Source organism: Pelobates fuscus, chromosome 2, assembly GCF_036172605.1.
Source record: "Pelobates fuscus isolate aPelFus1 chromosome 2, aPelFus1.pri, whole genome shotgun sequence".
NCBI classification, from domain to species: Eukaryota; Metazoa; Chordata; class Amphibia; order Anura; family Pelobatidae; genus Pelobates; species Pelobates fuscus.
In genome coordinates, this window is record NC_086318.1 from 86,163,102 (window position 1) to 86,176,467 (window position 13,366).

At 44.5% G+C, this 13,366-nt stretch overlaps 1 protein-coding gene across 1 annotated transcript in view; it reads right to left on the reverse strand.

Annotated features, from left to right (window-relative positions):
- PASK (PAS domain containing serine/threonine kinase) overlaps window positions 1-13,366 on the reverse strand; it is a 58,831-nt gene that overhangs the window by 6,949 nt on the left and 38,516 nt on the right. Inside the window, exons 11-13 of the mRNA XM_063442413.1 lie at window positions 4,976-5,154; window positions 2,902-3,072; window positions 899-1,024 (exon numbers count right to left, since the gene is read on the reverse strand). Of these exons, the coding sequence (XP_063298483.1) occupies window positions 899-1,024; window positions 2,902-3,072; window positions 4,976-5,154 (476 nt within the window). The remainder of the gene's footprint in view (window positions 1-898; window positions 1,025-2,901; window positions 3,073-4,975; window positions 5,155-13,366) is intronic.

Here is a 13,366-nt window from a genome sequence, read left to right on the forward strand (position 1 = left end):
CCCCCCCCCCAGCCTCATGGCCCCCTTCCCGCTAGGCTGAAGGGGTTAAAACCCCTTCAGCCACTTACCTTTATAAAGTGCCGGGCTCCCTCGACGCTGGTGACCTCTCCTCCCCCTCCGACGTCGGTTTCAGAGTGGAGCCAAATGCGCATGCGCGGCCAGAGCCGCGTGTGCATTAAAAACGCCCATAGGAAAGCATTACTCAATGCTTTCCTATAGACGTCAGCGTCTTCTCACTGTCATTTTCACAGTGAGAATCGCGGAAGCTGCCTCTAGTAGCTGTTAGTGAGACAGCCACTAGAGGCTGGATAAACCCTGCAGTGTAAACATAACAGTTTCTCTGAAGTGGTCTGGGTGCCTATAGTGGTCCTTTAATGATTGGTACATCAATATTCCTAGGTTCATGACATCTGTGAAAAATACAAACTTTATTTACCACCATCACACATGATATTTAAATAATAGATGTGAGTTATACATGTATATATCATACATAGTAAAATATGAAATCCTAAATCTTGGCATATTACTGTGCACTATAGTATTAAAACACAGTAGTAGTATCAAGAAAACATTAAGGCCTCAATTCAAAGAAATAAAATTGCGCTTTTTTTTTTTTAAATTAGTAAAGCTAAAGGTGCAGTGCTCAGCATAAGCGTTCTCATAGAAAGAAAGAGAGAATGCACACATTCTACCACATGCATGTGCAGTGTATATACACACACTATACAAGTGCTTGAACAAGCATAGCTTTTTCTTGTGACGTCAAAAAGTGGGGTTGGACGGAATGAAATTTTTTAAGCAACAAAATAGAAGGAAACATGAAAAATTATAGTTCCTTGGGTGTTTGGTGTTGCTCAAGAGGCTGAACCTATGTGAACCTATTAGAAATACATACCTCTATAATATTGGGATGTTGTAACCTGGACAAGATAGCAATTTCCCGAGTGACCCTCCCAAGATCAGGATCCTGCACCCAACAGTCATCAAGCACTTTATCCTTGCGTATAAACTTCACTACAACCTAGAGAAAAAAAAAAAAAAGAAGAAAGAAAGTTCTTAATGACGTAAAGATATTTGAATGTATATGTTCCATGTTCCTGTAAAGAGCCAAGTGGTTTCCATCCTTCTATAACCATTGACCATCACAGATGGCTCGGCTAATGCATTATAAAATGGCTTGTGCTTGTTGTTCACAAATCACTAGAATTCTGGGTCATAGTATCAGTTTGTTAAAGAAACAGTTTCACCCCAATCTCAGCGGTTACAGGGCAGGAGTATCTGGGTGAGGTCTCATTCTCAATGAGCAGCCAGAGATAGGCTGAAAGTGTCACCTTATACTCTCCACTTATCACCAGCTGCCAAGCTCACCTTCCTGGAGTGCACGGCAGTCAAGAGAAAGGAAGAGACAAGAAAGAGCAGCGAGACACCAGGGGATCATCTTCGCGGTTAAATAAGTGGAACACAGGTTTAGCCCTGAGGTTAAGATGGCACCCTGAAAATCCTACCCCCATAATAAATATATTGAAATTAAGTTGTTTCAAGGGGGGGGGGGGGGGGGGGGTGATACTAAGATATGTAACAGGGTTGATGTTCCAGGAGGGATAAGCCAAATGGCAAATGATTTAGAAAAGTGGTCAGAGTTGTGGCAACTGACATTTAATGTGGAGAAGTGCAAGATAATGCATCTTGGGCGTAAAAACCCAAGGGCAGAGTATAGAATATTTGATAGAGTCCTAACCTCAACATCTGAGGAAAGGGATTAAGAAGTCATTATTTCAGATGACTTAAAGGTAGGCAGACAATGTAATAGAGCAGCAGGAAATGCTAGCAGAATGCTTGGTTGTATAGGGAGAGGTATTAGCAGTAGAAAGAGAGAAGTGCTCATGCCATTGTACAGAACACGGGTGAGACCTCACTTGGAGTATTGTACGCAGTACTGGAGACCGTATCTCCAGAATGATATTGATACTTTAGAGAGAGTTCAGAGAAGGGCTACTAAACTGGTTCATGGATTGCAGAAGAAAACTTACCAGGAAAGGTTAAAGGATCTTAACATGTATAGCTTGGAGGAAAGACCAGACAAGGAGATCTGATAGAAACATTTAAATACATAAAGGAAATCAACACAGTAAAGGAGGAGACTATATTTAAAAGAAGAAAAACCCCTACAACAAGAAGACATAGTCCTAAATTAGAGGGGCAAAGGTTTAAAAATAATATCAGGAAGTATTACTTTACTGAGAGGGTAGTGGATGCATGGAATAGCCTTCCAGCTGAAGTAGTAGAGGTTAACACAGTGAGTGAGTTTAAGCATGCGTGGGATAGGCATAAGGCTATCCTAACGATAAGATAAGGCCAGGGACTAATGAACGTATTTAGAAAATTGGGCAGACTAGATGGGCCGAATGGTTCTTCTCTGCCGCCACATTCTATGTTTGATCTAATTTTGTTATACCTGGAATCAGAAATTTTACATATAGTGCCAACATAAGCTTAGGTTTGACATGTTCAAAGTGGGAATGTGTTATAAGTGAATGCAAGTTTCAGAATACATTTCTTCTAGAACGTCAAGGCATGGATTGCATTACTTTCATATTAATATGATGGAACTATAGTTGTAATACTTAATGTGTTTGTGACAGTTTTAAACTGCAGCTATGTAATATTTTATTTCACGCTGTTAGATGTCAAGAAGGCAATTAATAGCCAACTTGCATTGAAGTCACTGTAATAATTACCTATTTTGTGCAGTGTTTCCTTACAAATTGGTTCTCAAACGGTTTTGTATGTAATGCTCAATCTTTAAAGGTACACAGCAGGATGGATTTCACCCATTTGTCTTTAACACATTCTGTTGATAATGAACTATATATATTAATTCTGCAAGCAGACACCCACCTCTGTACCATCATCATCCCTGCTTTTTGCGGACCATACAAATCCAAAGGCTCCTTTTCCAAGAGGAGACTGAGTTTCATATTCCAGGCAATACTCTCCGTCACAAGCACCCTGCGCCTGTAAATCCTGAATCTCTGTGCAGTATCCTTCTTCAGCACTGCTACGGATCAGCTATGGGAGAGAGTAAAAGAGGTATGCATCACACATGCAAAGCAGGATCCTCCATAGATCTCAGTGTTGTACTCTCGCATACGCAACATACACAAAGATTATTCACTGGCCAGCAATTGTAGTAAGTTGACAAAGGAAATGCAAAATGTAAACCAAAATAGCAAATATATAGGAATCTCTCAATTTTGTACATTACCAGTATAGAGAATAATCCCATGTATATTTTTAGATTCAATTTTTCTTTGATTTTCTTAAAGCAGTAAGAAAAAGCACAAATCCATAATGGATATGGTTACTAAACGGCAGCCTTAGAGTTTAAAGGGACAATATAGGCACCCAAACCACTTTATCTCAGTGATTTGGTGTGGATGCCATACCCCTGTCATTTTAACCCTGCAACACATACTACTAACACTACAGTGTTCCTTTAATGTTTAATCAATCTGCACTTAGAGAAGATAAAAATATGCTACTGAACGAGAGAGTGCCACCAAACCATTATAAAAGGTGCCAACTGGTTTTCCCAAACTCATGCATTTTCTGTGTGAAATCAGAATCCACAGTATTAATATCAGCTTGTCAGTACTAGAATAAATGTGTATTACTGTACCTTTATTGTGTGGTAGTGAATCAAGCCAATTCTTTCTACATACACAAATTAGTTCCAACCATTGTAAGGGCATGGATGGGGACATCTGTTGAAATCCAGTCATATAGATATATAACCTACCTGCAGCAAGGTCATTTTAATGATTCTTTTATTGTGATTTATTTGAATCAGATAATGAACCAATTAATATGGTTGCACAGGGAATTAAGACATTTGGTATGCAAAGTATTATTAATATTATTATTAATGGTGTTACAGAATTGAAGGATCCAGAATCAGTGAAACGATTTTAACTCTTCCTCATTGTATTTGGGCACTATGAGGAATCTCTCAGTTTGAGCTGGTGTGGCTTTAAATATTATACATATGCTGGAAATGTTTTAAGTGCATCTCGAGATATACAAGAATCTGAAGTAGTTTGTACAACTTTACAAAGGTTTCCACTCCGACAGCCCCAAATTCAAGCAATTGTAATCCAGGAGCCTTCAAATGTTTAAGATACTTGTTAGAGAGGATGGTAGGGGTAAGTATTATTTTAACTGGAAATGTTATAACAAAGAAAACATTTTTTCTTTCAAGATACAACCTTTCATTGCTGCATTATTTTTGACAGTATCTTCTATAATTCTTCATATAATATATAGTGTGTAAAATTATAACTATTGCATTTTTAGATAATGTTAAAAAGAGTGCGAGTCCAAACTGTAAATATGTTTCAAAAATTCAATGTGTGAGATTAAATGTTCACAATATGTGCAGGAGTACAATCTGTACAAAACCCAAACACACCATAACAGAAGTTATTGATCAGTAGTGAAACGTCCTCAATATCAAATCAAAATAGTAAAAAAAATAAAAAATTCAAAAGAGAACATCAAATGGCATGTCCATCAGCAGTGGAGGAAGTGGATTGTCTACAATAAGCTGTAGAAGATATTTCTTCGAGTTTCTCTTTAATTCTAAAATTCTTAGAATCTGCATTGAGGAGGACAGATATAGCTATGAATTTTATGAGAAATAAATTAATCACAATAAAAGCTTTTGTAAGCACTATGTATATATAGATTATTTTTCTACTTGATTTATGTCTGATTTATGTAACGTGTGCTTTTTCTATATCCTTTCTAGGGCCAGCTGACCTTGAAGTGGTGAAGGCCTTTTTAAAGGTTTATTTAATTAAGTCTATTTTAAGATGGAACAGAGGAAGTGTAAACTAAATATTACTGTGGTAATATTTACATCCTTTCTATTTTACGAGCTTGTACAGTAAGATGGATTTCTGTGTACACAAACCTCTCCCAAGCTGCGTTCAGACTGTTCCAGTAGAGATTGGGAAGAGCTTGCCAAGCTGGAGAGCAGGAGTCGGGTTCTGGCAATCGCTTCACGTTGGCTCTGCAGCAAATCCTTAGATACCCAGATATTGAAAATGGGGATGCTGCCAACCGTTACACTCTGTACCTGAAACTGGATGTCTGAACAAAGGTAAAAAATAAAAACAAAACCCACAAACGTTAGTAACAAGTGGTATTTTGATAATGGAATTAAAAATAAAAATAAAAAAAATGGTGTGAGACTTTAAAATTATTATTTTTTTTTTTCATATTTTCTTCCCTGTCCCCATGTTTCAGGGTCCATATCTAACCGTTTTTTGTCATCCTGAGTCGCCACAGACACATTTCTGCTGTCTTAATTAATTTTCCCCTACTGCTTCATTATGTAAACAAGAGTTAAATTCTGAAGGGGAAATGGAGGGAAAAAATTTGAAAGGAGACAGAGGGGGAAAAAAATGGGGGGGGGGGACGGGGGGGTTGGGAGTAGGAAGCATAGACTAAAATTTAAAGAGATGTGGAGGGGGGAGGTCGATGAGCTTGCACCACTCTCCAGTCACTTCCTTGTTATAGGAATCTGGTGTATAACAACGCTTTTTGCTCTGACTCTCGAGGCTTTGTCTTTGGATGTGCCCAGGAGAGCTGAGATCCAATTTTCACGAGGGTATGATCCTCCCACAGCGCTACAGCTGTGAGTGTGTCTTTACCTCTCGGATTTTGTGATTGATTTTTCTCTGGATTCCTTTACAAATAATTATCCATTTGCACAATTTTTCACTGTGTGTTTAGATTTAATGTTTTAGTAAGAAAATATATGAAAGTTGTCTACAAGAAATGTTAAATATTTTTTAAGGTTTTTTGTTCGCACTATTTTTGTCACAGTTTTTGCCTGTCAAAGGTTGCTGGGCATATACGTATTAATATTTAGCACTGTGACTGATTGAATTTACACTATTACACTAGCAAGGTTCATTATCATATTTATGTGCACTATAATATATTACTTTGCACCTACATATCACCTGAAGTACGGAGTTATAAATGGAATGCATATTTCAAAAACTCAGCAATGTGATTATTAGAAAAACCTTAATACAAATTAAACACTAGAACTAGAGGGTGATTCATATTTTCCTTTACTTATTCCACCATGGCCATTTTGTGGGATTTCTTGTGCAGGTTTTAGACATTTAATATACAAATATACATCGTATACACATTTACATGTTTATTTTATTTTCACAATTCATATTTATATATATATGTTTCCCCCCACAAGAACATACAGTAACCTTTATTTAGGTGTCAGGATTACTGGTTGATCCAGCACGCAGAAATAGTATCACACCTAGGACTAAGAAAAATGTCTAACCGGACCTTAGAATTAGGGATCGACCGATTTTCATCCGGTATTCTGTATTTTCAGCAATATCGGCCTATAGAGATACCGATATTGCCGATAATACATACCAGGACTACCGGGCCCATGACAAGCCTGGCAGTCCTGGAGGGCCCGCAGCCAGCTCTTACTTACCTTCCCAGCAGCTCCTCTGTGTAAATCTTGCGAGTCCCACGGCCATCAGAGCGTTGCCACGGGTTACTATGGCAACGCTGGCTGCAAGATTTAGACAAGGGAGCTGCTGGGAAGGTAAGTAAGAGCTTGCTGGGCCCCCACTGCAACGTCCATGCCACCGGACCACCACGGAATGCTAGCACCGGACCAGGTAACAAGCAGGGAGGGGGGACTAAAAAAAATAAACAATTTTTTTTTAACCATTTAAAAAAAATAAAATGAAAAATGCCCCACCCCTATTTTACACAAATTACATACCTACTGAAACACACACACACACACTCTACACAAACTGCATTCATTATATACACACACTACACAAACACACACTGCATCCACTGCACACACTACACAAACACACACAGCTCCCCTGTCTAAACACACTGCATCCACTACATGTGGCATTTATATTTTGTGCATTTACCTTTAGAAATAGTTTATTTTTTCAAAATGGTAAACGTACAGAATATCGGTAAGTTATCGGCCTGAAAGTTCACAGATTATCGGTATCGGCTATAAAAAAAAAAATAAAAAAAAATCAATATAGGTCGATCACTACTTAGAATGGCCGGACTTAACATACCCAAGAAGAGTCAAAATACTTGCCGAGGTCAGGATACAGAATGAGACAACGATGAGGGAAAGCCAAAAGTCAAGGATACCAAAAATCAGGGAAGTCAAAATGAAGCCAAAGTCAAAAAACATAATAATACGATCAGGAACACACTCTCGGATAACCAGCAAAGGGAAACCATGACAGGGCACTGATCAAAAGGCAATTTGGGTTTAAATAACCCTCACTTCAGACATGCACGCACGTTTTGGGGTCAGAGGCCACATACAGCCAATGTATGTGGCCTCTGAACCCAAAACGTGTGTGCACGTCTGACGTAACGTCGCACGCACATAAGCGCCATCTTTAATGTGGGCAGAAGCTAAAACCGGATCCGCAGCGGCCGGCGTCTCTAGGAACTCCGCATGCGCTGGGGACCGGGACGGAAGGAGGACGGGTAGTGGTCTGCCGCGAGCAATGTAAGTATTTATTGTTTCTGTTGGCGTGACCGTTGTGTTTCTGTGCGGCCACGCTGACAGAATCCCGCGGAACCGTGACAGTAGGTTCCAGATATTTCTGAAAGTAAATGGACACTTAATACTTCGATTAAGGCTTTGCTTTTAAAGATGAACTTCTGAATGATATTCTGGCCATCATATGCCAAAAGTTAGATAGCACTGCCCTAAACATTTTGTCTCCCGAATTCTTAATCTTCTGCAAAAAACAAGAACTGATCAGATTTTAAGTGCACAGTCTCCATTTTTATTCACTCTTTCCTCATTGTCAAGTCAGCGCTAGGAAATCAGATGATTATGGAATGGTGCCTTTCGCATATTAGCAAGCAATATTTCCTTGAGCCTGGACGATTGAGATTACCAGTGTTGACACCTATGCCAAGTTTGTTATCACTGCCCTAAGGATCTCGGAACCAGCACATCTTGTATCTAAAATGACATCTGTCATCTGGTCACATCTCCTTTTACAAAAATAAGGCGAAAAAGCATTATCAATAGGAATTCCCCATACAACACTACATATCTTAAAAAACACATAGCCACTTGACTGGAGAAAATCAGCTCTAAAATACTTAGGTATTAATCTAACTAAATGCCAACATAAATCATATACCACTAATGTACAAACTAAAAACACAACTGGATAATTGGAAAGATAAGGAAATTTCTTAGTTAGGACAAATCCACACTATAAAAATTATGTCTCTACCCCATGTCCTGTATCTCTCCCGCACCCTCCCTATACCAGTACCAACAATGTACTCTACTGCAAAACCTGCAATCCACATTCAATGCTCACATCTGGAAGAAAAAAACACCCAGAATAGCAAGCCGTTGGGGGCGGGGCCTGGCACCCAAGATGGCCAGACGTGTTTGGTGATAGCTCTGGCACAATCAGGCACAAAAGCACACTTTTTATGCCCAAATACTGCTGCAAACTGCTTAACACGACTGGTGCCCTACCTAGCATCGAGCAGGAACACGGGGATACGGGTGTGGATCCGAGAATCAAAGTGCCCACGGAGACCGACACTGAGGCCTACCATGTATAGCAGTCCAGGGCCTGGGAGAGGCGGCCGATCTCCCGGTACAGGACATGCTCCTTGCAACTGTTCTCCTGCAGCCCCGCGACCCCCCCCTTTGGACCGGCGGGGGTTATCCCGGTCCCCCCTGGGGAAACATGCTTCTCAGCAATGGCAGGATCCTCCACAGAATGACCAACCGCATGGCGAGCCCAAGATGGTCGCCGCAATACAGCACTCTCAGCACCAGGAGAGCCCCGCAATCGCAGCGTGGAGGGAGAGCTTTGAAGCTCGATTCGACAAGCTCTGTCAGGAGTTCTGGGAGCGCTTATATGGCAGACCTCACTCCACAACCCCGCAAGTAACCCAAGCTGTGGTACAGGATCACCAATCACACGGAGGGGAGACCCTTCTGGAGGATCTTGCGACCAGAAACCCGGGTGCTCAGAAAGCTGCCCGACCTCTGGTGCTCCCTCGAACCCGAGACCCAGCAAGGAGGAACAGGAGCAACACGGGACAAGCAGTGAGAGCAACCACTGCTGTCCAGGCTACTAAAAGCAGTGATCCATGTTACAGCGACCTACCAGCAGCGTACACTCAAAAGGCCTGTCACTTCCCTCTGAGCAGCCTGGAGACAAGCCACAACACCATTACTGGCAAATTGAAGGACTGTATGCAGTTGCCCATATGTGGAGTAGGATAAATCTTCGGCACCAAGAGCCCACTCATATTCAGACAATCCTGTCTGCAATGCGGAGGACTATGTATCTTTACTCACTATAAGTACCCAGTGGCAATACAAACCAGGGGTTCCTATCCTCTGAATTCCTCATGTTGTTATTTAATGTTTATAACTGTGATATATAAGCTTACAATTTAAACTAGTTTTCTCGAGGCGGGCGTGGCCTGGACGTCGACCGAGATGGAAGCATAAGCACTGAGCTCCGCTCCACCGGCTCTCCAAAAGCCCTAATTTAAAGCAAAATATCAGCACTCATGGGACGTAACCGTAGGGGTGACCCCCCTGGGACACCCAGAAACTCACAGTCCAGCCAATCTCACGGTCCGATGGACGACTTTTTACAAGCACCGGCCGATATGCACGACGAGGCCGAAGGCCCCAATATGGCGGCGCATCCCTCAGGACGAGACGGCACCCACACACCTTCATTGGAAGGCATCGGAGACGAACTCCGCACGATATCAGCAGCAATGGCCACGATGGCCACGAAAGCGGATCTCCTGGTCCTGACAACCACGATCCAAGACGCAATGCGGGCGGAACTAGCCGGTCTCCGGACGGAGGTGACGGCACAAGGCGCCCGACTACAGACCTTGGAACACTCCCACGAGGCCCAAACGCACAGGATTACGGCAACCGATACTGCCATAACGAGACAAGGCGACCTCCTGCTCCAAATGAGGAGGTCAGTCGAAGACCTCGACAACCGCGGCCGCAGATGCAATATTAGGGTCCGCGGTATGCCCGAGGCAGAAGGTGAAGAAGATGTGGAAGGCACCCTAACAGCGTTATTTCGTCTGATCCTCCCTGGCGACACCTTACCACCGCTCAGATTTGAAAGAGCACATAGGGCCCTGCGTCCCCGATCCCTGGAGGAAGGCCCCAGAGACATAATCTGCTGCATCCACTCATTCGCTACGAAAGACGCTATCATGAAAGCAGCTAGGGCACGACCCACATGGGACTATCATGGCGTGCAAATTTCGCTATTCAATGACCTGTCTCCGATCACCCTGGACGCTAGAAGGGCCTTGCGGCCTATCACCTCCTTACTACGAGACCGCAATATACCATACAGGTGGGGCTTCCCATTCTCCTTATCGGCAAGACACCGGAATGGCTGGGTAACGCTCCGCGGGCCAGATGAGGCCCCCAGCTTTCTAGAAGAGCTGGAGCTCCCTCCTACACCTATACCGAATTGGATACTGGGGCCTGGTATGAGACCACAACGTATGCCCCGCCGACATAGAAACCACTCACCGCCGGGACCTGCCCATCACAGACGCGGAGCACGTGAGGCCCAGAACTGAATACCGACCTCGTAGATCCACCGTCTCATCGATGCTGTGACACTCACTACATTAAGGTACTGTCCTCCCCTTGCCAAACTGGCCGAGACCTGACTGCTGGCCCACACACACATGGCATGCCTGCCTGCCTGCCTATGGACTAGGCCCATACCCCCTCATGATGATGTTCTACCTGAAGGCCACATTTGCTGCCATCTCCGGACTCTGTTTCCCCCCCCCCCCCCTCTTGCCCCTTCTCCCATACACGAGGGGCTTGCTCCACAGTCACCTACTCAAGGGCTCCCAACAGACATTTTTGGGGCGGGGGTAATGGTGGGACAAGCTGAACGGATCACCCCTCATCGGGCTGGACCCTCGCCTTGACTCAAGGCCCAGTGTTGTGGGATTGAACTCTCTGACTAGCACACCGGGACTGTAACAGTATACTACATCTCAGAATCTGATTATTGGACGCGATAAGTATCATTGCCTTTCTTTACAACACTGGTTGTTTGAGTACAATATGTTAACATGAGCTGATGCATGCCACTTTTCAGCACACCACGTATTAATTATCTTGCTAGCACCACACTACATCAGCTCTGTACTGCATACGGGGGGGCGGGAGTCGGGGAGGTGGGGGGGGGCCCCGGAGGGCCGGCTTTGTGTGTCACTACTGTAATTGGGAATATAAAACGATGTAGAAGGGAAACCTGGGGGACGCATGATGGGGGGTGGGGCTCTGCGGGGGGGCGGGGGGGGGGGGGGAATGAGAAAGGTAGCAAGAGGAAAGGAGACACGCTACGGGGGGGGGGGCCGTTGCGCGGGGGGGGGGGGGAGATGGGACTTAGGGACGAGAACTACCGTGGTACCCATGACGCAGGCTGGACCACACCTCTACCACTACCTTTTACAGTAGCCCCCACCCATTGTGGTACAGACAACACAACCACGTATACCCCGGTGACCTACGAGGGGACGGGAATCACCCCTACATGCTGTACCCGTATACCTAATGGGACCTCCCGCACTTGAGGGCACAAAACATGGGATAGGAGGCGAGGGGAAAACGAGCAACCATAACTTATTTAAATTCCGCGGCACATAACGTTCTAGGCCAGCAGAAACATGGGATGGGACGGGGAGGAGAGGGGGGACAGAATGTAACATCCACACCTTGATAGGGAACCAAGATGGGAATGAGTGGTAGCTGATATGACCAACGGAAAATGTTAAGGACCTTATATATGTCAACTGTTATTGCTGTTAACTAATCTTTTTTCTTCACTTGTATATGTTGCTGGACTGGACACCCTTGGGTACACCCACATCTCCCATGATCAACAGCACTCGGGCTAGGAACCGGTCGGAGCGGACACTATTGACCCATACCTAACTACACATCTAGACACGCTTCACGATCTAAGGTTCGACCCCAGTCATTGCTCCACATAACCACTTGCGCGAACATCTCGACGGAGCCACAGGCACACTCACTCACCGATCTGATCATCGGGGTGACGCCTGGTCACTCACGCCGAGGCGTAAGTGTTACTCCTTCTCGAAGGAGATACCGGGATAGTACTAACGTCTATCCATCGGGGATACTTCCCCATAGGGGGGGCTCCTTTGCCCACCCCTATTTTAATCCCCCAACCTACACTACCTACCCTACACCCACACTCAAACACACACGCGAAAGGACTGGACGCTGGCACTACAAGGGAAAGACCGGGGACAAGACAGACAATAACCGAGAACTACTACATAGACTCTGACCGGACATACGGACACCCATAGGACAGCGCTACATACACACCCTCACGGGGCTGCGCCGCCGACTGGGTACCCAGTGCCGCTTGGGCGGACCTCCTGAGGTCGGAAACACCTAAGTAACGGAAGAGACTATGGCGTACCAAAACTCCCCTATGACAGTCATGACGCTTAACTGCAGAGGATTAAACATACCTGAACGGCGCTCCCACCTACTGAGGACACTTCGGCGGAAGCACATATCAATCGCAATGCTCCAAGAAACCCATTTCAGGGACGGAGCGGCGCCCAAGCTCCGTAACACCTACTACCCGACCAACTACTATAACAACCACCCGCTGGCTCGACGGGCAGGAGTAGCGATACTTATAGCTGCCGACCTAGGATTCCAAGAATTAGACAAGATGACAGACGACCAGGGCCGTTTCCTCTTCCTCAAGGGAACAATAGCCGATAGAATATTCACATTCGCATCAATTTACGCACCCAACTCAAAGCAAGCACGGTTTCTACGAACAACATTACGTAAACTACACGACTTCTCGGAGGGCGCCCTGATAGTAGGAGGCGATTTCAATACCCCCTTGGACCCACTTACGGATTCCTCCACGGGACACAGCAGCCTTCCTCAGACTCACATCAGATCCATACGGAAGTCCCTGGGGGAACTGTCCTTAGTCGATTGCTGGAGAACACTTCACCCCGCTAGCAAAGACTATACATTCTACTCGACCATCCATAACCGTTACTCCCGGATCGACTATATTTTCATTAAACAAGAAGGCCTATCGCGACTGAGGAAGGCATCCATTGAGCCGGCAACATGGTCGGACCATGGCTCGGTCCAGATAGAACTGGAATCCCCACTATTCAAACCGGCGATCCGGTC